At 50.7% G+C, this 25,542-nt stretch overlaps 9 protein-coding genes across 9 annotated transcripts; 5 read left to right on the top strand and 4 right to left on the bottom strand.

The window, feature by feature from the left end:
* Positions 1-365: 365 nt before the first annotated feature.
* Positions 366-4,291, bottom strand: PFICI_10946 (uncharacterized protein; the record flags this gene model as incomplete). The annotated part of the gene is made up of 4 exons (XM_007839527.1): positions 366-2,095; positions 2,158-3,695; positions 3,752-3,812; positions 3,916-4,291. The coding sequence occupies 4 exons, from the start codon at positions 4,289-4,291 to the stop codon at positions 366-368; spliced, it is 3,705 nt and encodes a 1,234-aa protein (XP_007837718.1).
* Positions 4,292-4,923: 632 nt separating this feature from the next.
* Positions 4,924-6,258, top strand: PFICI_10945 (uncharacterized protein; the record flags this gene model as incomplete). Its single annotated transcript, XM_007839526.1, has 1 exon — positions 4,924-6,258. One exon carries the CDS (start codon positions 4,924-4,926, stop codon positions 6,256-6,258), a length of 1,335 nt encoding a protein of 444 aa, XP_007837717.1.
* Positions 6,259-6,754: 496 nt separating this feature from the next.
* Positions 6,755-8,371, top strand: PFICI_10944 (uncharacterized protein; the record flags this gene model as incomplete). Its single annotated transcript, XM_007839525.1, has 1 exon — positions 6,755-8,371. One exon carries the CDS (start codon positions 6,755-6,757, stop codon positions 8,369-8,371), a length of 1,617 nt encoding a protein of 538 aa, XP_007837716.1.
* Positions 8,372-8,964: 593 nt separating this feature from the next.
* On the top strand, positions 8,965-10,563 carry PFICI_10943 (uncharacterized protein; the record flags this gene model as incomplete). The annotated part of the gene is made up of 6 exons (XM_007839524.1): positions 8,965-8,974; positions 9,167-9,363; positions 9,489-9,606; positions 9,687-9,943; positions 10,044-10,298; positions 10,369-10,563. The coding sequence occupies 6 exons, from the start codon at positions 8,965-8,967 to the stop codon at positions 10,561-10,563; spliced, it is 1,032 nt and encodes a 343-aa protein (XP_007837715.1).
* A 1,223-nt stretch (positions 10,564-11,786) lies between these two features.
* On the top strand, positions 11,787-13,686 carry PFICI_10942 (Serine/threonine-protein kinase bur-1; the record flags this gene model as incomplete). Its single annotated transcript, XM_007839523.1, has 5 exons — positions 11,787-11,929; positions 11,985-12,066; positions 12,129-12,231; positions 12,296-12,692; positions 12,744-13,686. The coding sequence occupies 5 exons, from the start codon at positions 11,787-11,789 to the stop codon at positions 13,684-13,686; spliced, it is 1,668 nt and encodes a 555-aa protein (XP_007837714.1).
* A 1,207-nt stretch (positions 13,687-14,893) lies between these two features.
* PFICI_10941 (uncharacterized protein) lies at positions 14,894-15,901 on the bottom strand (the record flags this gene model as incomplete). The annotated part of the gene is made up of 4 exons (XM_007839522.1): positions 14,894-15,022; positions 15,137-15,445; positions 15,530-15,544; positions 15,608-15,901. The coding sequence occupies 4 exons, from the start codon at positions 15,899-15,901 to the stop codon at positions 14,894-14,896; spliced, it is 747 nt and encodes a 248-aa protein (XP_007837713.1).
* Positions 15,902-17,579: 1,678 nt separating this feature from the next.
* PFICI_10940 (uncharacterized protein) lies at positions 17,580-19,280 on the top strand (the record flags this gene model as incomplete). The annotated part of the gene is made up of 3 exons (XM_007839521.1): positions 17,580-18,385; positions 18,550-19,158; positions 19,226-19,280. 3 exons carry the CDS (start codon positions 17,580-17,582, stop codon positions 19,278-19,280), a joined length of 1,470 nt encoding a protein of 489 aa, XP_007837712.1.
* Positions 19,281-19,611: 331 nt separating this feature from the next.
* On the bottom strand, positions 19,612-20,733 carry PFICI_10939 (putative tRNA threonylcarbamoyladenosine biosynthesis protein KAE1; the record flags this gene model as incomplete). The annotated part of the gene is made up of 1 exon (XM_007839520.1): positions 19,612-20,733. One exon carries the CDS (start codon positions 20,731-20,733, stop codon positions 19,612-19,614), a length of 1,122 nt encoding a protein of 373 aa, XP_007837711.1.
* Positions 20,734-23,346: 2,613 nt separating this feature from the next.
* On the bottom strand, positions 23,347-25,327 carry PFICI_10938 (uncharacterized protein; the record flags this gene model as incomplete). The annotated part of the gene is made up of 2 exons (XM_007839519.1): positions 23,347-24,993; positions 25,178-25,327. 2 exons carry the CDS (start codon positions 25,325-25,327, stop codon positions 23,347-23,349), a joined length of 1,797 nt encoding a protein of 598 aa, XP_007837710.1.
* Positions 25,328-25,542: the final 215 nt, after the last annotated feature.

Here is a 25,542-nt window from a genome sequence, read left to right as displayed (position 1 = left end):
TGGACGGCGCTCTTTTGATCTTTTTTTGGGGGGATGGTGATACCAAAACTTTTTTCTTCCCCACACTCTTTCAAACTGTACATATTATTTCGATTCTTCACACAACTTTTCAAAAACATTTATGACGGCGATGATGGGGATTGTACAAGGAAGAAGAAGCATGATGTAGAAGAAGGAAAAAAGAGACTAAGAATTTCCAACCATGATATATCAACTGTTTGACTTGACTGATGCGATTTCGCCATGATTTGTAATTAAGAGAAAAGCATCAGTACTCGGGTGTTTTCAGATTAATTTGTCCCAAATGGTAACATATGGTTCTATAGCAAATCTTGGCCATACAAATATAGACCCAGCTTCTCAAACTATACGAACGGCCTGAAATTGCCCTGCGATGGAGGAGATATTGTCCTTCGTCGTATAGTTGACAATTGCGAATAAGGTTCCAGCTCAATTCCAACATGCATTTTTCCGTCTTGACCAACATAGGTGCCATATCTATATTCCTGCTTGTCATGCTCAACTTTTTCTGCCGTCTCTGCGTGGTCTTTGATATAATTTCGAACGGCTCGACCACCAGCAATATATGCCACGACAGACCCAATCGTAGTGGGCAGACGGGGCAACGCAACACCGAGGCCTCGGGTATAGACCAGGAGGGCTACAATGATGTAGATGACTAGAATCGACTCGCTGACGGCGAATGCCGCCTCGGACATGAAAATTCGGGTCTCGGATCGGATGACGACGCCGTTGACGAGGGCAACGTCGGGCCCGGTGGCCTTCCAAAAAGACGGATTGAGGCCAAAGAGCGAGGCAATGCCTTCTCTTAGCACGGCCTCGAAAGCTGGAAGCATGGTTTCCATGCTTACGAGTGGTTGATTGGGATCAACGTGCGCGGTGCCGTCAAGAGAGAGCTTCAGAAGGCTATTCATCCAGTCATTGGCGACTGTAGTATTGTGCCAGCTGTCGAGCCCCCAAATAGTATCAAAGAATAGATAGTAGAATATCAAGCTGGTTCTGTTTGCAAAGATGGGCTCTGCGTCGACCAGGTCTCCGAGGCGCTGAGAATCGATAACGTAACCCTGGGAGTCCACTGTCACCTGGTATGGCGCGGTACTGACCCTGGGACTGCACATCATGAAGCTGGATTCGGGTTCGTCCAACGGCACACCCTGCGAAGTGGCATTGATGCGAACCCAGCCCGCCAATATCATTCTGCCACAAAACTCGTCGTCGGCATCGGTTGTCTGTAGTCCATCTTCCGACAAGGCTTGCATCACGCTATAGATTTCGTTCGACGATGGGCCTCGCGGGCGGTCCTGTTTCCCAGTGATATTGACAGCCGATACATCAGTTTGCTCAAACGTGCCTGACATTACTCCACAGCGGATGCTTGACTCATTTTGAAAAACATGATTCAAGTATAATTGGCTGTGAGTGTTGTTGTAGACAAAGTGAATGTAGTCCTCCGAAGACGTATTGTCCGTGCTCACAACTGAGCATCTCGGTTCGAATACTATGCCGGTCGTGTTCGCCCTCTGTAAATCTGTCGTCGTGGATGAGTTTAGAATATCTGCAAAAGGAAGAAAGTAGGCCTCGGGAGTTGTCCACGGAGGCAGAGAGGTGTGTGCTGACAAATTAGTTCGTACAAGCTGAAGATGGTCGCTGTATTTGACAGCCATTTGGAGAGTACCGCTCGGCAACTCTACCCTGTCCTTGGTTGGAGATAGAGACCGCTGAGGCTGGTACTGCACAGTGTATTCCATGTCGACTTCTCTCTCATCAAATATACCGCCAAGTCCCACGGCTAGAATATTGCCCAGCAAAGCGACGGCGCAGATCATGGCAAGAAAATAATGGTTGGACCTGGCAGCTCTGATAATGTTAAACTGAGGCATCAGGCCCGTGTAATCACACTCGATCGACCGCCTGGCAGTGGCGTTGCCTTTTTGAAGGGTTCGAAACGGCTGAATTAGGCAGAAAATGCGGTTGACGAGAACCCAGAAAGGGTCAAGGAAGGTCGCGAAAGCAGTCGGGATGTAATTCTCCAAGATTTGGAGAACTTCGAAGCTCTGTGATGGCCGTTCAAGTCCTGCATTTTTATTCTCGTTAGGAAATATGCAGAAAGAGGGGAGTGAGATATATGAAGCACACCTCCCAATATGACTTCTCGATATTTGAGATACGCAAGAATCGATACTCCAGCTGCCAACAGCAGGATAACCAAGATCGCTACTCTGACTTTCAAGGCTGTTGGTCTAACTCCCGTCATTTGTGATCTGGCGGCAAGACTGTCTCGTAAAACATTGTCTGGAGTCGGCGCTTCTGGGCTGGCTGGGATGCAAGAAAGGTGCGCTTCTGTGCCTATTCGCTGCGATTCGAACCGTAACTGCCCAAGGCCCTTCTTGAGCTCTTTCTCGCTGGATTGTTCAAATGGAATGAATTTTTGGAGGAGTTCTTCATTGTGTTGAGAAATTTCCATGATGCGAGCAATACTCGAAGTATCGCCCGGCAAGTTAGTCTGCGCGTTCCAGTTGTAAAGTAAGATAATTCCAGCCAGTAGCCCCGATATCGCCAGTAGAATCTCGACGGTGGCGGAAATAGGTCGACTGACAACTATACCACTGATGCGAAAGTCTATACTGCCTTGCTGAGTGGCACTCGAGCTTTCAGCCAGCAGTTCACTGATGGCAATCGAGAAGGCTGCTTGATGTGCTTTGGCGTAGGCACTGGCTTGATTAGCCGGGTCCAATAAGTCTTTTCCAGTCCAATTGCCGGAACCTATGGCAAAGCTGGGCATGGTCTCGATGGGCCATGGAATATCCTCGTCCCGAGACTTGACTTGGTAGTATCCCTCCAAGGTCTGTTTGTCAGGGTAGTCCCTCTCGCGGTTAACACTTGCTACACCAGTACCAAGCAAGTACTCAAAGGCCGTTCGGTTGAATTCGGTATCTGTCAGCTCGGTCTTTGGGCCAGCATTGGTAATGGCGGAAAAGTCAGGTTTGAGCGTCGTCCCGGACATTGGTATTGTGACATTCTGCTTATAGTATGACGGCTCGCAAAATTGGGCCGTGACCTCGCTCGTGACATCATTGTATAGTCCTATGATGTTTGACGTTATAGCAAGAAACTGATGCTTGAATCTCTCATCGCATGTTGTGCTGGCCATGTGGTAATCCAGACGAGCGTTATCGTACCACCCAATATAGCGAATGACATAAGGAGTTCCATCGCCATCCATGTTGAAGCCAAAGGATTTGGGAACTGTGCAACCTTGACCATTGTCAAGAAGTACTCCAGTCTGGTTCTTGCCGAAGTAGGGCGTCGTGCCGTTTCGCAGAAGAGCAGGCCAGCATTTCAGCTCGGTCGTCAACTGCCAGGTCCAACCTGTCCAATTAGCGCTCGAAGCACTTAGAGGGATATCAACAGCTTGAATGGGAAGGGTTGCCGATTGTGCTGTCAAAGACTTTGGGTATGTCTGATTGAGCCACAATGTGGCAAAAGCACCATTCAATACCGATGCATCCAAGAGGCTGGCCTGATCTTCTATCGGAATCAGTCCACCCGAAGTGGTGAGGACTGCCGGTTGGGTCAATTCCGCAGTACCGGTGCCGAAAATGGCACTTTGCAAAGGTGTGATTACCCAAAAAATGATGACTATGATTATTCCAGAATAGAAGACGGGCCAGTGACTGCAATTGCGACTGTTAGAGTAGCTCGGCAGAGCAAGAATGTCGATTGGGCTTACCGCCGGCGAGCAGCTCGAAGCGGCACAAATGGCAAAAAATCAAAATCATAGTCCAGAAGCACTGCAAATATCCTTGGCTCAGCTCATCCGACTTAGGGAAGGGATGGAATCTCATATAGAACCATATAGATGTGAGTGCAAGGGATATATCAAGAAAGACATACGTGAATTCTCTGCTAAAGCGCCTCCGGGTTTTGACAATTCTATCCAGGGCTGTACTCGTTTCACATCGAGATCGATACAAGAGAAAAAGAAGCCGTAAAGAACCGCAATGACCGTCGGTACGTAGAGAGCTGCAAGCCGGGCCGAGTCGGGAATATCATTGATCGATGATGACGGGGAGAGGACACCAGATGCCAAACTTTTTTGTGCCAGCACCTCGACAACAGCAGCCAGTACGAGTGATGCCAAAATAAAGGCGATGATGACTGGTGAGCGAGTCCCCCATGGCTTCCAGTGAAGATTCTTGTTGATTTGTTTCTCCTCATTTTCTGTCCCGTTATATGGTTGGTTGTGAACCGACTCGAAGGTAGTATCCATGTTAAGCAATGAATATGGACTCTGCGGTTGAAGATGCATGCCAATATCCAACCAACACAGCCAAAAAAAAAAAAAAAAAAAAAAAAAAAATAAAACAATATGAGTTCGTGAGATCATGTATATGTTAAAAGAGACCGTGTTTCTAAGAAATTCACAGAGTTGTTGTCACCATGATCTGGGCAACGTCGACCAATATACTCCCGCGTCTTCTTGTGCGTTGACGAAGGGTGCTAGGTGTGAGCTGAGTGCCATTGGATAGGACATGTAAGGCTGGGTGCTATCAAACAAGATATATTCAAGTAAAGAAGCTCTCCGTGGGGCTTCAATCTAATAAAGTAGTTGACCAAGAAAAGTTATATGTGCTTGCTCATAACCTGGTACCAACAATGTCTCGAAAACTCGCCAAATATACTGAATATAGTATCAGTAGATCGTCTAGTCGAGCGCCAGCGCTTACAGTATGCAGAGTCTCACAAGCGCCGGCGCTAATACCCCGGCAGGACCCGTCTTGCCCCGCTACAATCAGCAACCTTGCCTAAATCAATCCACTGCCTGGCGAACCCAAGTGTTCCTCCTCTTGGTCCTGTTGCCTTGTCATGCAGTTAATCCACAAAACAACCAACATTGCAACCATGGCCTCGCAAAGCGCATCGTCGTCGGCGCTTGTGCGTAAGAGGGACGACCTGGAGCTTATGCCTCCTCCTCCACCGACGAAGCGGATCAAGCGGCCCAAAAAAGTCCTCGACGAAGATACATACACGGATGCTCTGTCGCAAATCATTGCTCGAGACTTTTTCCCCGGGCTGCTCGAGAGCGAGACTCAGCAAGAATATCTCGATGCACTGGAATCAAAGGACAAGGACTGGATTGACAGCGCCAGCAGGCGGCTGCACCAGGTGATGACGCCAGGCAGGCATACATCAAGAAGAGGAACATCGTTGGCCCCAGGTGCCCAAACACCAAGAGGCTATGTCGGTGATACGCCAGCATCGGTCTCTGCCGAGTCTAGCACAGAGCGGCCAGTCGAAAAGCCGCCGATTGATACCAACATGAGCCTGGGCGCATTTCAGTCAAAATACACCAGCGAAGACAATGAAAGCTTCTACAAACTCCTGGACAAACAGAACAGCAAGCGAGCAGAGAAGTATGCATGGTTATGGGCTGGAAACAAGTTGCCATCCAAGATGCAGCTCAAGCAAAAGCAGATTGAAGCCAAATTGTCAGAAACAAGAGGTTTAATCGACGACGGCTGGGACAGGGATAGACTCGCCATCAAAGACCGCGACCAAAGACCTGCACAACCCGATTACTGGAAGTCAGCCCCGAACAACGCCCTCATGTTTGCGCCCGATAGTGTAGAGGACTCGTTGGAGACTGTCGCCCAGAAAGCAGAATCCGAGTCCAAAGCAGCGCCCAAGGCCGTCAATTATGCAAACACTAGACTGCCTCTCCCAAAGGTCAGCGATGACCAGTCAGAGCCGGGGTCTCCATCCCTGTCGGCCGTCCGAGATGCCATCGCAGGAAAGAGGACGGGCAGTATCGCGAGCTCGAGCATTGTGGGCAGCGAAACACCTCGTGTCAACGGCTATGCTTTTGTGGACGACGAAGAGCCAGAGTATGAGGCTCCACGGCCCGCACCACCCAAGATCGACCTTGGTCCTGGAGATGCTTCACCGAATCCATTCAAGATTAGCGAGCAGAGTCGAAGGGAAGCACTGCATCATCGGATGGTGGACAAGATCTCGCAGTCGAAAAGAACGTCGCAGCAGGTTGGCATGACGGGCAAGGTGGACAAGACTCCGGTGCCCAAGTTCCCGAGCAGCCCCCGGGTGGGAGGTGGACTGACTCCGGCAGCTCAGCGGCTCTGGGGGAAGATTGGCGGCAATGGAGGCGTGACACCAAGAACGCCATTTGGTGAATCGACGCCGGCACGAAAAGTCTCCAAGTTGAGGCAGATTACGAAATGAAGGACTGGAAAGGAGTTTTTATGATGACTTAAAAAGTGATACCCGATTAGAATGCATAGAAGTTTTATTATGATTACTTATGAGAATTACAACGTGCGTAGCATGTGCTTAGTCCATCGTTATAGGTGGACCTCTGTTGTGAATAGTACTCTTGAGGTATGTTTTGGCTGGCGGGTATCTAGTTTGAGTTCAGCACTGTTGACATTCAAAACATAGCAAGTCGAGCAAATTCAAAAGAGTGTCATGATACTCATGATATATATCACAGCAGTTATAATTAAAAAGAAAATTGCAAGACCTCATCCGACATTTACACGTACATGCATTCACGGAGTGGCCATAAAGCTACAGCAGGTGGTGTTGCAGTGGGGTCCACTGGGCAAAAAGATCCATTGCCCTTTGGGAGCTTCAAGCCAGTCCTAGCTAGCTCAAGCTCGAGTTTTGGCACTCTTCTCTGCCTTGCGACAACACCTCTGCATCGTTCAACACAACCACAATGTCTAAGCGGCTAGCATCAGAAGCTCTAGAAGAGGAGCCGCTTGGCAGCATTGGATCGCCCGCATCCAAGAAATCGAGGTTCGATGACGGACCCGCAGAACTGCTGAATGGCGGGCTGAACGGCAACGGTGCAACACCAACACAACGCGACGGGCAAGGTGAAGACGAGGACGATTTCGAGGATGAGGTGCAAGAAAAGGCTCCGATACGGCAAGCGGCCCCCACTGCCGGCTACGACGATCTCTACCTCGACACCATAGACCGCAACGTGCTCGACTTTGACTTTGAGAAGCTCTGCTCCATCAGTCTGTCCAACATCAACGTCTACGCCTGCCTAGTGTGCGGCAAGTACTTCCAGGGCCGCGGTCCCAAATCGCACGCCTACTTCCACGCGCTGGACGAGGGCCACCATGTCTTTATCAATATGCAAACGCAGAGCGTCTACGTGCTGCCCGAGGGATACGAGGTCAAGAGCAAGTCGCTGGACGACATCAAGTACGTGTCGGACCCACGCTACACGAAACAAGAAGTCATGGATTTAGATCGCAAGCCCAGACGCGCGTGGACACTTGGTGGGAAGGAGTACACGCCGGGCTTTGTGGGCATGAACAATATCAAGGAGAACGACTACCTCAACGTGGTGGTACAGGCGCTGTCGCACGTCGCTCCCCTGAGGAATTTCTTCCTGCTCGAAGACATGTCGTCCAAGTCGGAGCTGGCAAAGCGATGCAGTATCTTGTTTAGGAAAATATGGAATCCTCGGGCATTCAAGAATCACGTCTCGCCGCACGAGCTTCTGCAGGAAATCTCGCTGCGGTCAAACAAACGCTTCACCCTGACGACACAGTCTGATCCCGTCGAGTTTCTATCGTGGTTCTTGAATAACCTGCACTTGGGATTGGGAGGAAGCAAGACGAAACCTGGAAGCAGTATCGTACAACGCATTTTTCAGGGAAAGCTCAAGGTCGAGTCACAAGATATTACAGCCAGGGCAGATGTTGGAGATCGTTTGCGGTTTGAGGAGGCAGCGGAAGTGAAGGCAGACATCAACCGCTTCCTCCTTCTGACCTTGGATCTTCCCGCTGCGCCCCTCTTCCAAGACGAGCTGGAACGCAACATCATCCCCCAAGTACCGCTGACCACGATTCTATCAAAATACGATGGCATGAAGGGACAGGAGCATCTCTCACAGCGGAAACGCTACAGACTGATGCACCCTTTACCACCATACTTGATTTTCCATATTAAGCGTTTCTCCACCAACAAATTTGTGTCGGAGCGCAACCCAACCATTGTTACATTCGACGCACGGAATCTAGACGTATCGCCGTACGTGGAACCAAACCCGGCCGAGCATCCTCCTGGTGAGCCCATCTGGTACGATCTGGTGGCAAACGTGGTGCATGAAGCAGTACGAGCCAAGGAAGACGTGGCAGATACAGCGGAAGAGAAGAAGACATGGAAGGTTCAACTTAGGGACAAGGGACGAGATGAATGGGTCACATGTCAGGATCTGTTTGTGGAAAATACAGAAAAGGAGCTGCTCTACCTTGGAGAATCGTATCTCCAGATCTGGGAGAGGCGGCGCGAACCAAAAGGCAAGGGCAAGGCATGAGAAAGAATATGACCATGATGATCACCGCGGCGCTGTAGACTGGAAATAGAGTTGTTACAGACACGGCGGTATATAACTTTGTAAGAAGCGAGCACTATATGTAGCTGGTCAGCCACGACTTTGGCCATATTTGAACGACAAAGTTCTACTCATATTGCAATTCATGATTGGTCCTAATGATTAAATTACTTTATTCTGATACAACAAGTTACTGGCGGCACAGCTCACATGTGTACAATAGAATGGGGCAGAGATCCTAACCAAGCTTAGGATTGACCGGGATTCGTTCAAGCTCCAATGTCAGCAGCATGACGCTTAGACTTTGTGGAACTCGCAGGTCTCTTACCCAGTTTCAGCCATTGAAACCGCACCGCACCGCACGGCCGGGTCGGGCAATCAGTCAACAAAACAGATGGCTGGGTCGGAACTCTCTCGCTGTGCAATTTGTATGATGAAGCAAGAGGAGTAAACACTTGTTCAATTATTGAAGCTATACACAAATATTTTCTGCCAATTTTCTGTCCTTTTGTTTAATTGATTATACTTGGTTTACCACTTACAAATCTTTTGATTTAAACTACAGTTACAACACCATGAGCATGGGTATAATCTCCTTCCATCTACATCCCCGCACTACAACATCGAGAATGCGCGGTAGTCCATCGCGATGATTGGCGTCCATGTTTATATGATATTTCATGAATGAACACAAGGCCACTTATGAAATCCTTCATCACACCGCTATTTTTTATTGTATAGGAAACTTATAAGCTGACCATTATGCGCCTCCCTTAGACGCGATTCTCGATGGCGGATATCTCCCGCACGCCGTCATTAGGATCGGTATTCGTCGGCAGCTGGCCCAGCGGCTCGCCGAGATCAAGTCCGAGTCGCTGGCGGCGGCCTATGAGCGCAAGATGGACTACATTGAGCGTCTGCGCACCCAGCCCATTGCCATTGAGACGGCAACGGCAAATACGCAGCATTATGAGGTAAGATTGGGGCGTTTTTGAATTCCCGGGGGTGTATTGTCATATGATGAGTCAAATCTACACTTCATCGTTGGCAAAGTCGACTTGGCTGGGAATTTGCGCAACTAACAAATACCGCTCAACAGGTCGGCACAGGTGTATTGGCCGGAATGCTGGGTCCGAGGATGAAGTACAGTTCATGCCTCTACCCAAAGGGTTCAGAAACTCTGGGACAGGCAGAAGTCGAGATGCTGAAAACGTATAGTGAGTAAACGCAAAACTACATGCATAACAGAAACATTGGGCCAAGAAACACAAACTAAATTCTCATCATCTGCAATCAGTCGAAAAGGCTGGCCTGAAAGATGGCATGAGCATTCTAGACCTCGGGTGCGGTTGGGGCTCGGGAGGTCTCTTCTTTGCCGAGATGCTGCCAAAGTCGCAGGTCACGGCCTTCTCCAACTCCAAGACGCAAAAGGAGTACATTGACGCAAAGGCAAAGGAAAAGGGTCTGACCAACCTCAGAGTCATTACTGGCGATGTGGCCGTCTACGAGTTTGAGCAGGAAAAGGAGAGCTTTGACCGCGTCGTGTCCATCGAGGTATGTCCCATCTGGGATCTTTCTTTTCTTCTTCTTGTTCTTCTTTTACAAACACCGAAAGCACGAAAAGTCGGTCGACTGACCCCCGTCCCCTACGCAGATGTTTGAGCACATGAAGAACTATGAGCTTCTCATGGCCAAGGTCGCCAAGGTCCTAAAGCCCGGCGGCAAGCTCTTTGTGCACATCTTTGCGCACAAGGATAGCCCGTACGATTATGAAGAGGGCTGGATGACTACGCACTTCTTCACGGGTGGCACCATGCCTTCTGCCGACTTGCTGCTGTACTTTCAGAAAGATCTCAAGATTGAGAAGCAGTGGTGGGTCAATGGAAACAATTACTCCAAGACCTGCGAGGTAATGTTCCTTTTCTCCGCCTCAGTGGTGCATGCTTTTTGAACCGGAAACTGACTTCTTTTGGGTGCAGGATTGGCTTTCCCTCATGATCAAGAATAAGCAGCAGATTTGGCCGCACCTGGTCGAAACATATGGCGCAGAAAATGCGAATACCTGGTACAACCGATGGCAAATCTTTTACATGGCCTGCTCCGAGCTGTTTGCATATGAAGGAGGTGACACATGGGGCGTCGCGCATTACTTGTTCGAGAAGCCAAAGGCGTGAACAAAAAACTTCCTTGACCATAATTCCCCCCTGCTCTCGTGTAGACTCTTATGTACATAGATGGCGTAGACTGATGGTGGCTTGTAATCCCAATCCAATCGATAATCGACCTCTCTTTTTTCTTGGTCCGCTCTGCGCTGGTGAATGCTGCCTATTTCCTCAAAAAGTGGTCCATGTACAAGGTCTATCATATCTGACAACCACATGCGCTCTGCTTGTTCAATCAATCGTCTAGTGGTCCCAAGGGTGCTTCCAGCCGAGGAGGACGGGGCCTGTAAATTGCGTGAGTAAAGATGCTACTTTTGGTTATCGCGGTATATCGAGGTTTAGTTACCGTCCTTCTTCGCGCGGTACATCAACTGCAGAACAATGTTAGCAATTCCGAAGCCACCACCACAGATGACACTTTTTGGAAATCCTTACAAAGAACCACATGCTTGCGCCCAGAGCAGTGGCGGTGATTCTGTAGATGGGAGCGACGTGAGGTCGAATACCGGGACCGCCTGCCATTTTGTCTGTATGCTGCCTGCTTGTGCTTCGTGTTAGCGATCGAATCGCGATTGACCGTTTCGAGATGAGGGATGAGGAAATGTGTCGTTCGTACGATTGAGGCTTTTCGCAGGTGGTTGATGTGTTATGCGGGTGAGTTGATTCGCCAATTCCACTTGGTGATGTCGTTGGAAGCTCCGGCAGCCACCTTTTGAGGTGATTGACTCCGTCTTCCCGAGGGCTGAGGCTTGCGCCACAGTTGCGGCCAACAGAGAGAGAGTCTAGATAGGATGTGGCGCAGGAGCTGCAGCTCGCTTCTTCCTTCTCCACTGCTAGTGGCGCTTGCCGGACATGGGCAGCACGGACGGGTTTTCTACGTCAATCAATCAGAATCGACGTGCAGCTAATGTCGCGACTCAGAGGGCAGCTTAAACATTTATCTTTTGCGACGCCGCCTACCAAAGATTTGGTTCCCAAGTGTTTATTTTTCCGGGCTTTGGCGGGGCTTCATTTTCTTTCTCTCTTTCCAAGTGTGATTTTGTACACATTGCCTACCTGGCCAGCTAATGCCTAATGTTGTCGCTCGGCTTCTTTACTACCTGAGAGCTCGTTGGACCAGCATCCCTATCAAGGTAGCGCATTAAACTCCAACCACCATCATCACACCGCACGCTTGCAACACGACTGCAAAGGAAGGAGAGCGAGGGCAAAAGTCGACATCAGCAATCACGATCATGGCCGCCTACGGTGCCGGCAATGGCGCGCCATCGCCTCGATCTTTTGCCGTACAGCACCAGCGACCAAAGGATAGCTTCGTCGGCTGCTCCAAGATCACAGACTACGAACTTCTCCACAAGCTTGGTGAAGGTACCTTTGGGTAGGTGCGCTTTCACCATGGACTTGCTACCGTACTAAAGTGACGAACCCAACAGCGAAGTCCACAAGGCACGATCGAAAAGCAGTGGCAGCTTGGTGGCCCTGAAGAAAATCATCATGCACAATGAGAAAGACGGGGTGGGTCATGGCCGCATGAGACCTGTCGAGACAAGACACCGGGCTGCTAACCTCGACTCAAGTTCCCTATAACGGCTCTCCGAGAAATCAAGTTGCTAAAACTGCTCTCGCATAAAAATGTCCTTCGTCTCGATGCTATGGCTGTCGAGCATCACACAAAGAGCAGTGAGTGGACAGCTCTTTCCGAACTATCCCAGAGCAGTCAGCTAAACCCAGTTCCTTTCTCTAGCCGATAAGCGAAAACGACCCATCATGTACATGGTTATGCCTTACATGGACCACGACTTGTCTGGCCTTTTGGAAAATCCAAGTGTCACATTCACCGTCCCTCAGATCAAGTGCTACCTCAAGCAGCTACTACAAGGATTGCAATACCTTCATGAAAATCACATCCTCCATCGAGATATGAAGGCTGCCAACTTGCTTATCAGCAACAAGGGCATACTTCAAATCGCCGACTTTGGTCTCGCCAGACATTACGACGGCCAGGTTCCCGTTCCAGGTGGAGGCGGAGGTGAGGGCAAGAGAGAATACACGGCACTTGTTGTGACGAGATGGTACCGACCTCCCGAGCTGCTCATGAACCTCAGAAGATACACGACAGCGATTGATATGTGGGGTGTTGGGTTTGTATTTCCTCCTACTTGACTATAGACTCTCGGCTAATGCATCAAAAGTTGTGTCTTTGGCGAGATGTTGGTTGGTAAGCCCATCCTGTCTGGCGAAAGCGATATGCACCAATTGGAGATCATTTTTGATCTCTGCGGCACACCTACCGATCAAAACATGCCTGGCTGGAGAACATTGCCGGGTGGTGAGAACATGAATTCGCGACCGCGAACTGGAAACCTGTCTACGCGATTCAGAGACCATGGCGGACAGGCCATTTCATTACTGAAAGAGCTCTTGATGCTTGATTGGCGAGCACGCATCAATGCTGTGGATGCCCTTGAGCACGCCTATTTCAAGTCGGCACCGTATCCTGCTAAACCAGAGGACATTCCATTCTACGAGGACAGCCACGAGTTGGATCGTAGAAAGTTCCAAGCTCAAAAGGCTGCTCTGCCTCCAGCACCACGTGGAGGTACTGTCGGTGTAGGTCCCTACGAGGGTCCGCAAGGTTATGCCAGTGGGGATGGATATGGCAACGCGCGTATGAACGGAAGACATCAGAACCACCATGGCTCAAGAAACGGCGGCCATAATGATAGAAGACCTGCTTGGAACCGGGAACGTGATCATCCACCCCCTGATACTAGGTTGCCTCCACGGCCCCCGCCACCAGAGAACGGATATGATGACTTTCCTGAGTACCGCGATCGGGACCGTCCACCTAGGAATCGCGGCGGGCCTGCTGGTGCAAGTGGTGGTAGCAACATGGATACCTATATTCCTACTTACAATCCGGGCCACGCCGGTCATGGCCGAGACCGTCCGCCTAGAGAGGATCGCCCTCTCCGTGATGATCGACGCAGGCGCGATGATCGAGATGACTGGCGACATGACAGGGACCGCACCGATCGCGTGAGGGACTATGACGATCGAGGTCGAGCAAGCCGGACTCGTAGTAGAAGTCGATCTCCGATCAGGGACCGAGAGCGAGAGTCGTACCGCCGATAGGATAGGGGGCACGGCACAAGCTTCAACTCGGACTCACGGCGCGGGCGCAACCAGCATCAAGGACAGCGCCAGCGACTGTACCACCAATAGCATAGGGATCTGGTTCTGGCCACGAATAATTCTTGGCAACACTTTCCACTCGCAAGATCGACAGACTTGTTTACACGGTCATGGACATCATCTCTTTGAACGCCGCCGCAGCCAGACAAGGCTGGAGCCGGGCAGTGATCACCAAGAATTGTAATTCTATCCCGTTTTAACAGATCTCTATTGTGTCCACGCACACGATACACAGTATGCAACGAGGGTGTCGCTAATTGCACTCCTAGAGTCTCGATCCCTCGGATGATGTTCAGATACTCATCTTGATCGACTTGGTCGATGATCACGACAGGTACTACGTCTCTGAGCTGTCTGCGCTATCTCAGTGTAGAGGCACTTTGCGTGAAATATCAATTATACCCTCACGGCAAATTCCGACGGTAGCAACGATGCTCAGCGTCCATCACCCCGAATGAATTTGACGCCAGCACAGCAACTTCCACGAAGGACTAATGGACTTTCGTGGTAAAACCCTGGACAATATCAACGCTCATGAACTTAGACTTGCTCTCCGTGTTGTGCAAGGTTCTTTATTTTTCTGGGAACTCCTCCGTATCCATACACCATCCGTATTCGAGAGGTACCAGCATTGATGTGTGTGAAGGTCCAGCAGAGCACCAGTGGTTCTTGTGACTTGATTCCTCGTTTTCTAATAGTTGCACACTCTGGACCTGTCATTGAAAATCTTTTTTGCGAAGAATTTGCCCGGAGCGATTGGGCGGTGACTGAATTCTTGAATGGCCGTTCTTACTTCTTTTCATGTATTATACACTGGGGATCGAAGGCGGCGTATTGCGACACGTACCATACCCTTTCCTGCTACGCAAATGATGCGATTGTCACGCGAGCCCAGTACATTGGGATTGGGTGGAATTCACAACTCTCGAGCATTGACTTTTCCATAGTGGACATGGTTTTATAATAAGTCAATAGAATAAGTTTAATGAGATTGTTATGCGCGTTCCAGGGCGGACCCGTTGATATGTTATAGCAGGTATCAATGTAGGCGGCTTGTTGGGATAATGATTTCACTACCGATTGCATAATATGTTACTTCCCTCGGATCATTGCGCATTTCCTCTGCTCTGGAATCTTCTCCTCATAACTATTCAGACTCGCTACTCTCTTCATGAATTGTCTGTGCCAGAAGCCCCCTGAACCTTCTGCTTGGCTTAATGGGACTCAAGCGCGTGCTCCTGGCTTGCCGATAAGCTTGCTCGAGGAGTTTGTTATTCTGTTCACCAGGGGTTAGATCGACGGTCATTTCCATAATAACAGGAAAACAATGCACTGCTAGAACCGACTCTCGATAGTAACAAGTAGAATAGAGGAGGAAATCTTGACATACCACTGGATGATCAGCTCGGATGCGGCGTGAAGCAGGTTCGGACAGCAAGTTGTCAAAGTCAGTCGATGACGACGAGGCATCACCGTCATCGTCTTCCTCTTCTTTTGGCGCGGAATCGTAGTAGTCGCCGCCGCCCTCCAAGGGATCCATGACCTGGAGCCGTAGCTGGGCCTTCTCATAAGAAGAAGAGGACCGAGAGTAAGAAGACGATGACGACGAGGGCGCAATGTTGAGTAGAGAAAAGATCAAGTTGCTGGTGCCGTGTAATAGGCAGGCAGTCAAGATTCCTACAAGAGCCGCAGTGGCAAACTATTTTTGATGGCATCGAATTAGACGATGCTTGATGCACGAACAAGATGTGGACAATTATTCAATTGATTGGGCAATACATACAAAGATGTAAAGGTACTATAAACGTCGAATAAGTCGGTGCTATAAATGACGTAGCCTCAGAATAGGGAGAAGACGCACCTTGAACCTGACAGCCAAATCAAGAGCCCAGGACACGGTTCCCACGCATGCACTGCACAGGACCCAAAACGGGGACAGGATAAAAGCGACGAGCCTCCAGAGATAATACAGCGGATACGTCAAGGGTGTCGCGATCACGGCGACGGCGCGGTAGAGGTATGTGGGTATGATGGCCACGACGTTGAGGGAGATCCACGCCAAGGCCCAGTACAGGGCTGCAAACAGGTGGACGGCGGCGGTCGAGAGCAGACCGAGGGACGCAGACAGTGGCGTCTGCCAGTCCATGGTTGCCATGACGGCGCCCTAAGGTGTTGTTTTTGTCAAAAGAGTGATGAGTTGATGTTGATCTCCTCTCATGTGAAGTTGAGCATGGGGGGTTCCTGAAGTTTACGGATCAAATCATACTGAAGAAGAATATATGGGGGGCCGGTATATGTTTACGTTTGGTACTGTAAATACATACATACCCCTGGCAAGCTACCCGACCCGTCTTAAGCTCAACAGACTCCCTGTGCGTGTGCGGGAGGAGGAGACGAAAGACAATTGATTGCCTAAAACACCGCTCAGGGACATATTTCTATAGCAATAATAAAGAGAGGAATGATCTCTGAAAGATTATCGCGTCTCTATAGTATTGCAACTACAATGGTCACTCCCAACCTGCAGGCTTTCATTAATGCAGCTGTGCAAAAAAACACGGAAGCAGTCAAGTTCCAATTGAATTTCAAGCAGGGGTCCAATTGGGCTGGCTGCTCGCTCTAGGCTTTGCTGGGGCTCGAGCTTCAGTGGATGCTGCACAGCTCAAGCAAGTGGATCTCGTTTAAGAGATGGAATCTGGAGGGGCTTTGGGATTTGGCGGGGAAAGAGAGAGGGAAGGACATGGACCTTGATCAAGCTGCAACTCAACCGACTGGCTGCTGCAGTTTGTTACCTACCCTCTCCCCTCCCTCTCCTCTATCCTTTCCATACACTTCACTTAGGAACGATCTACGGATAACCTCGTTCCATCGGCCAGGACTAGACAAGAAGGAGAGTTGCCTCGGCTGGCGAGTCTATCTTGTCAAACTCTGTGCATACACACACGCACACACCCAACATCTAGACAGTCATTACGGAATCGAATCCGCACTAAGAGGAATACGCTTTCCCCCCACGATCCGCGAAGCAAAAGGTCACTAAAAACGGCCTGAACTCTGAACGTACCGAGCGAAAACCCCCCCTCAAATAATAAATCCGCCCTTCTCTCCAATTCGAGAGCTTCTGCCGCAATTGCTCACCGCAGCCCATCCAGCATTGGGCCCTGCAGCGACATTCAACCTTGGAAAAGGTCTCATGACCCTTTCTCCAACGTAGACCCCCAAGCATCGTAGCATACCACATGTGCTGCAGCAAAACCTTGAGCCTCCGCCGCCATTCTCGAGTCTATCCAACCACCGGCCTTCAGAGCCATTCCCTCGCGGCCATCCGAGACATAGAACGGATTTTTACCCCAAGGCAGTAGCTGATCGCGCGACCCTGTCCGTTCCCTGGCGCGCCCTTGTGCTATTTGTGTTGCCGAGCTCTTACCTCAGCCTTTTTGTGTTCGCAACCCCCCACCAACAGACAGCTACCTACGTATTCCCAATCTGTCGTATCGTCGGTAATTGACCTACTGGTCGACCGGGAATCGTCTAGTTTACTGCTGCAGCTGTTGCGCGCACAGTACCTTGTCTTCAGCAGCCAGTCCTCCCTCGTACCCCCCAGCAAAACCCCCCCAGCTCCTCAAAGCTGCGCGCTGCGCGCTGTGCGTACCTCCCCAGAGCCAGCCTTGGCTGGGTAAGCTCAGCTGCTCATCCCAAACTACCACCATCCTCGTCATTCGACCAGCCCCCCCGCGCGTCGCACCTCTCGAACGGGCTCCTAGTCGCTTTTGCCTCCGCCAGAGAGGTCCAAGGGTTCCCATTCTCGTGCCTCTTGTCCCGTCGAGGTCAAAATGGGTAACAGCCCTTCGACTTCGAAGCCGGCCACCCCCACTCAGCGTTCCCACGTCGAGCATGCCGAGCGAGTGGACCGTCCCTCTGGCCACGACTCTCCACGAGCGTCCAAGAAGCAGGAACCCAAGAATCTGATCTCTGCTGCTCAAAACCACCAGCATCGCTCATCCGCATCCTCTGCCGAAGCAAGTGTTGTCTCGGCCCAAGGCTCAACCATCGGCCCGAGAGCTACTGGCACTACAAGACCGTTGTCGATACTAGGCGCTTCATCAAATTCACCAAGCTCTCGGTCATCTGTTCCGAGATCGAAATATACGGACGACCAAGATGCTGAGCCAAGCAAGCCGGTGGATGTACCTACGACCCACAGCTCTCAACACAATACAGCCGAGTCGTCCATAAGGTCACCTTCGCAGTTTGGAGACGATCCCTTGCTGACCAACAATCCCGCTTCTGCAAGTGTCACAGACATGTCGTACAACTTACCGCGGCCGCCCAGGCTGCCCCTGCCTATCGAGGAAGAGATTCACACGCCCGGGTCGCCAGTAATTGCGCCCGCAGATATAGGGCCCTCCATCGAAACGCTTGAAAGCAATTTAGATCGGGAATTGGAGTCAACCGGCGCCGATCTCACTAGAAAATCGTCAGGTCTAAGCCAAGGCACTGATGACGATGATGATGAAGAACTAAGAGTAGACAAGACGAGAACAGTGCAGACAAGAGTCGAATGGTTACAAGGCGGCCAGAAGGTCTATGTTACAGGCACGCCATTTCAATGGAGTCGAAAGCAAAGACTACACCCTGCGTAAGTGATCGTTCTGCATATGTGACGTGTACGCACATGAACTGGAGGAGATGTCAGAGTGGAACCTTGCGGCCTGATCTCAATGGCTCGTCGCCGATCTCCTCAAATATGGGTACACTGAAAAACATATTGATCAAAGCTAATCAAATTTCCCCCATGTATAGCAAAGGTCGAGAAGGTGTTCTTGAAGCAGTCATACCTGTATATCCTGGAACACATCACATCAAATTTCTGGTGGACGGCCGCATGGAGACCTCGATGCACTTGCCAACAACTGTCGATTTTGGCAATAACCTGGTGAACTATATCGAAGTGAGCGGAGAAGAAACCCCAGCGCGCAATCTCACATTGGGCGCAACACCACCCAAGTCGGCAACCGAGGCCCAAGCCTTGCCCTCGAGGCAACCCTCGGGTACAGATCTAGAGGCTACAGCAAAACAGCCTCAGACAAAGGCCGTCCCGCCGCCCGAGAGGTTCAGTGGAGTGATCCCCCAGTATCTGGCCGATTTTGATCAACCAGAAGATTCGAGGGCTTATCAATTGTCCGTGGGTGCTCTGGACAAGCTGCCAACTCCGCCAGCGCTTCCAGGCTTCTTGAGCAAGCCCATCATGAACGCCAATGCTCTCATCAAGGACGACAATAGCGTCCTGAATATGCCGAACCATACCATATTGAACCATCTTGCTACAAGTAGCATTAAGAACAACGTGCTAGCTGTATCAGCGACCACGAGATACAGAAATAAAGTGAGTCTTCTTTGCAATAATTATAGGTTTGTACAAGTGTTCTAATTTCCTACAACCAGTATGTGACAACAATTGTCTATAAGCCAACGTCAGACGACAGTTGATAGCCGGTCCAAGGGCCAAGATGGCAGACAAGGATGATCCATAGGAATACACATGTTTGCATCGATTTCTTCAGATCAATAATCTTATGATCAGAGACCATGGACCTCTATGTTTTGTATAGTAGGTACCATCGGGTAATTTACCTCTGTACATATATGAACCGTGATCATCGGTCTCTAGGCACTGTAGTCGCCTGCTGGAACAACTGATTATAAATACAAAGAACAACTCGAACAAATACACGTGTCGATCATCCCCTTGTAACAATGCACCAAGCGTATGAGGGTGTTTGGTAACCACGATACGCTGCTATTGGTATAATGGGGTATTGACATTACTTCATGATTTCTTTTCTTTAAATCCTTTCCATCTCTCTAATCCTCTCTCCATGCTATGTGTACCTCGTCCGTCCTAAATCTTTGTGTACACATGCTATCTTCTAGCTTTGTTTCATATCCCGTCTCCCAGGCCAGCAGACCAGCCAAGGCGATCATAATTCCATTGTCAATACAGAATCTCTCGTCTGTTGCATAAACACTGCCACCTCTATCAGCAGCCATCTGACCCATCATTTCCTGGAGCCTCTCATTGCAGCCGACACCACCAACGACGAGGACCTGCCGCGATCCAACGTGCGCCATGGCCCGCTCCGTGATTTCGACGAGCATGGCAAAAACGTTTTCCTGCAACGTGAAGCAGAGGTCAGCAGGCGTGATGCGTACCTCGCCGTCCTTGAGGCTCCCGCCCTCGGCGAGGACCTTGTCCTGGGCAAACATTTGCGCGGCCATGATGTCGGCGGCGGCCAGGATGCCGCTGAAGCTGCAGTCCATACCCTTGACGGCATAGGGCAGATCGAGCAAGACGGGGGTGCGGCCGTTTTCCGACGCCTTCTTGGCCAGCTGCTCGACATTGTACCCGGGGAAGGGATCATTGGGGATGCGCAGGGTGCGGGCAAAGCGGTCGATGCAGTTGCCGACGGCAATGTCGAGGGTCTCGCCAAAGATGCGGTACCGCTGGGAGGCATAGGCAATGACCTGGGTGTTGCCGCCGCTGACGTACAGGACGACGGGGTTGGAGGCGCCCGTGATGACGCGGCCCATCTCAATGTGGCCGACGCAGTGGTTGACGCCGACGAGGGGCTTGTCCCAGAGCAGCGACAGGGCGCGCGCGCCCACGGCCACCGAGGTCAGCGGCGCCCCCATGCCGGGCCCCTGGGTGAAGCAGATGCACGAGAGCTGGTCCGGCCGGATGCCGGCGTCGCGCAGGGCCGCCAGGGCCACGGGCGCAAAGTGTCGTCGGTGGTGGAGCGCCGTGTCCTTGGGCAGGAATCCCGTGCCCGGTGGCGAGACAAACGTGTGGCGCACGTTGGAGAGGATGGTCGTGGTGCTGGCGGTCGGGTCGTGGGAGAGGACGCCAATGCCGAGCTTGTTGGCGCTGCCCTCTAGGCCTAGCGCGTACAGCGGCCCAGAGGTTGGATGTGTTGTTCGTTTCGACATGACTGTATCTATTTCTGTGTATGTATGGGATTCGACCCTGGAGTCCCCCAAATGGGCGGACTTGAAATTAGAGGCTTCGCAAGTCAAATGATCGATATTTCTTGAGTAACAGTCTTTTCACATCGAGGTTCGGTCGATCGTTCAATGGGCTCGGTAGTAGTGTTGGTCACGATTGTAGCCCGGGAGGAGTGTCGGATGACTTGAAGTCTGGATAGTGCCCCGCTCTCGAGGTGGATTGGGTATGTTGCGCGACCTAAGCTGGTATATTGCTTGGTGACCCGACAGAGAAAAGGATGTTGCTTTCCTGTCAAGATCCTAGATCATGTTCCAGTTTGTGATCACCGTGGTATAATCTGTTGAAATGTCAAGGCGCGCATGAACTTCTCTCCTAACACAAAATGTTCCAACTGCAAACCCGACTTTTCTGAAGTCATCGCGGGGTCGCAAAGCCGTTTGGCCTTGTTGAAGCTATGCTTATCGATAGCGTGCACGGATAACGAGACTTGTCTTTCAAGTTGCTTTAGCTGTCTGTCTGGCGCAAAATGCACGCGAAGCTGTGAGCAAAAAGTACCTACGCTTCTGGTATCTTATCGCAGACATGCACAAAAATGCGCCCAAGAGACACACTCCCGGCCTTGAGGACCCTTGGAAAAACATGGAGTGGGTCTCTTGTAGGCGTTTGTTTCCTCACTGTCGAACCTCTCAAAGTGGAACCCCGCCGCTTGCCTATCCACTCACACGAGAGATGAAAGATGCCCATTTCTTAGCACATTAATACGCAGCAGTGAGCAGAAAGAAGCCGACCACTGACCACAATGGAGACCGACCTTGGGACAAGAATATCCGCCGAGAGAAGATCTTTTTTTTTTCCCTTCACATTTTTTCCCACGCCAAACTTTTCTCACTATTTTCCTCTCTATTCTTCTTCTTTGCCTCGAGTCACTGTCGAGTGCGTCTTGTCGACCTTCCCTTTTCATACACCTCTCACTTTTGTCGTCGTGGGTTTTTCTTGTCCCAATTCCCGGGCGGCCCATCGAGGGGACCGCCCACCAAAAAGAAACGGGCGCTCGGTTCCCGGGTTGCTACCAAAAATGGTCACAAGCAGTGCAGGTACCGTGCCGTATGTGAATGACAATCCATCCATCCCCCCGAGCTCCGCTTTACTGTACACATGCACACACTCTCCCGCACAACTCTTGTCTCTCCTCTCCTTCTCCTCTTCTCCTGCTTGCTCTATCTATCCTCCTCATTCTTTAGTCCTTTACTAAATTTCTCACTACAAAGCAGTCGTTTTCTATCAGATCATCAGTCAAGTTCGCTCGCAATTTCTTCCCTCGCACCTTTGCGGGCGGGCAATAGTCAGACTGCCATGGATCTTACATAAGGTAGCCAACTTCGGATGCCCAGCTTGCTACCCTCCCTCCGCTCTTCGCACCTCTCCGCCCGCCCGACCGACCGACGACCAACAAAGCCACCATGCCTCCGGATTGTCAGTCCTGTGGTCAAGCCTTCACTTGAAATTGCGATTTCCCAATGCTCATGGGCGGGCTTGAGCTATATACCCTTTTCTCTGGACCCCCAAGCAAGAAAAAAGGAGAGGCCTAAAGTCAAATTGCGACACAGAATGGGCTTGCTTATCCCCGAACAACCTAAACACCCAGAGTTTACCACCGAGAAAGCGGTCAACCTTGGGCCTTTAAAGCTGTCAACGACGAGAAAGCATCCCTGAAGCCTGGTACACTTAAAAGTATTCCATCACAGGAATCTTTCTCGGGTTCGCGGCATTATTCTCTTGCATAGCTGGAGCTCGGGCTTATACCCTCTCCGCAGGTGCACTCCTTCCACTGGGTGTGCAAAACTGCAAGCGACAAGCAGTCTGACAAAGACTCCCGAGTGCTCACGATCAAATAATCAGTTTTTGCACACGAAGGATGATCCTCAACAGCTGGACAAGACGTTTCTCAATCTCCGACTCAAAGACCGAGAGAATTTCCAAGCTACAATACTGACGCAGGAGGCATCCCTGAAACAAGGCGATCGACCCATGCCGGCTCTTGTCACACGCATTCCATCCGGCACACCAAAGACGATCCCAACCTACAGAATTTCGGCAATCACGAAACAATTCGAACTCGCATCATTCGTCGCATCGATACAAATGTCATGGTAGTTACAAATTACATTGATCTACCAATGCCTCATCGGCGTCACAATTGCAACGCTTTCAACTGCCTCAATCCCAACTCCTCGCTATGCAGTCATCACCCGAGAAAAAAAAGCAAAATATATATCATACAACAAATCAGCGCCTTCTGCATGAAGAGCGCTCGCTTTCGGCTGCCAAATCTGCTCTCAACCAAGATCACCTTTCGCTTATGCGATACTGTACCGATACAGTACTTGGTGTATAGTCACCCTATCCGGGCGGTGACGCCGAGAGCTCCACCAGAAGCTCGGATTATTAAGAATAGTGGAGAAGGGGGTAATGATGAAGGAAGAGATTGGGTACGGAGAGAGCGTTCCAAGAAATCATCTCGGCTCAAAAAGTTGATCTCTAGCCTCCATCGCCAGGATTTCAGGGTCATGCTTATCCCACCCGTTCCGGAAATCGCCCTAAGATGCCGCGGATTGTGGTTGTGACTGAGCTTGAGCTTGGACTTGGGGCTGCGCCTGCACTTGTGCTTGTGCTTGCGGCGTTTGTGTCTGCGTTGGAGCTGCCGAAGACGGCTGAGATGGAGTCGGACGATTCGGTGCGCCATTGGCGCCTTCGGGCAATTGCCGATAGTATCCTCGAGGTGCTGTGGGAACAGGCGGCGGTATCAGCGCGCGAAATTTAAGCGCCCGTTGATCATATGGGTCGATGTGGTAGACCTGATCGTCTTCACTATCGCTGTCCTGGTCATACTTTGCACGGTCGAACTGACGGGCTTCATCGACATCCATATCACTTGGAGGACTAGCCAGGCGCGTGGCTGGATCCCGACGATCGATCCTTCGACGGTCAACCCAGAGCCGACCACCCCTTCCTTGACGACGGCGAAAGCTAAAAGTGGGTTGTTCATCAAACAGTGGTGATGGATGACCGATACCAAACTGCTCAAGTTGCGAGGACAGTGCTCCCGTGAAAGAGGTCTCACATTCCTCAACATCCAACTCCATTTGATCCGACTCACTAGACGGCGGAGTGGGAAGAAACGTTGGCTTCGCTGGCCTAAAGCTCTGCTCTTGCTCTCTTTTGACAGGAGGCAGTGGCTTGTCTGTGAGATCGATATAGTCACGATTCCACATATTGTGTGTCGTCGCCTTGTGCTCAACGTCACGACGCAGTTCAGCCCATTTCTCCTCAATCTTTTCAGACAGCAAGGGCAAATCCTGCTCGGTGGGCCTGCCGTCCACGCGAACCACGAGGCGTGACTGTGTGTTCTGTGCAGCACGGACGGGCGGTTGGACCTCTTGGGCCTTGCGCTTCTGTGCTGTCGTTGGCTTTGAATTGATGAGTAGATCCTCGTCCTCGTTTTTGGGAATGCCGAGCCGGTTCTTCTTCTCCTTAAAAATGGCACGATGCTCAAACAACTTTTTATCCAAAGACAAGAGCTCTTGTTTCAAAGCCTCACGATGTTGAGACATCATTACGAGTAGCCGAGCATCCTCGAGCTCCCTGCGCAATTTCTTGAGCTTGTCTGCAACCTGGACATCCCGCTGTCTGGTTTTCCTTGTCTGGCGGACTTCGCGTCTTCGGAAACAGACGTAGGGATCCAAGTCGTCCTGTTCGGAATGAGTTTCAAACTTGAGAGAGGGATGCAGTTTGCCCTTGTCCTGGCGCAACCCTTTCCAGTGCTCGTATACCACCTTGGCATGAGTCTGAAGCTTGTGAACAGGCGTATGTAGCATGTGCATGACCATGGTCTCATACGGAACGACGGTGTTGTCTACGGCTGCGAAAGGGGCTTCCCCCGCAGCCGTTTGCTCAAAGAGCTCCATGATGCGCTCAAAGTCATCTTCTGATAGTTGCTCCTTTGGCGACTTTTTTGCGTTGTAAGTTTTCAAATATTCGTCATCCTCTGTCGTCATGTCATAAAGACAACCTAGCGTCTCCTCCACAGTCTCCGAGAATTTGATATAATTCCGGGGTTCTGGGTAGACGCGAGGATATATGTCATCATAGTTGACCTCTTCGCTCTCCTGAGGCGGGGGCACTGGAATCTCATTGTCCTCCTTTGTGGTTCCAGTGCCCTTGATGGCAGCTTGCAAATGAACTTCCTAATTTTGAAAATGGTAAGTAAGATGCTGTTTAAAGGTAGTGGTACGGTATCTGATGAATGAATGTCATGATGTTTCTTGGCTGGTGTCTTTCTCGTTTATACCCGATTATATCCGAGAGATACCAAGCCAGGTGTGCTTAGTCATCCGGGAGGGACGGGGGTGGAGACATTGTGCTGCTTACATTGCTCTCTCCTTGGTCGACGCCGGCAGTAGATGAAATATCGGTAGTTAGAGATTCATATTCATCTGGGTTGATTTGGCCCTCGATGAGGACTGGAAGAGCCGTCTTTGAGTTCAGCTTCTTTATGCGGACCTTTCGTTGCAGCGACATGATGGGGAAGAGGAGGGTAGGCGCGCCCGGGCGAGGGGTAGCCCTTTCGATGGCCTAGACGACGGATTTTGTGGCTAAAAAAACGTGGAAACGATTATTCAAACATTAAAATACAAGGAAATTGAATTTTTTTGATGAAAAATGCGCGTTCTTGTCGTCGTCGGAGATGCGATTTGAGGTCGCTGTCGCGGTCGTCGGATGGCTTGACGTTGAAA

Source organism: Pestalotiopsis fici (genome assembly GCF_000516985.1).
Source record: "Pestalotiopsis fici W106-1 unplaced genomic scaffold PFICI_Scf_8, whole genome shotgun sequence".
Lineage (NCBI taxonomy): Eukaryota > Fungi > Ascomycota > Sordariomycetes > Amphisphaeriales > Sporocadaceae > Pestalotiopsis > Pestalotiopsis fici.
Note: the sequence above shows the minus strand (reverse complement) of the source record. Positions and strands in the feature narration are given on the sequence as shown.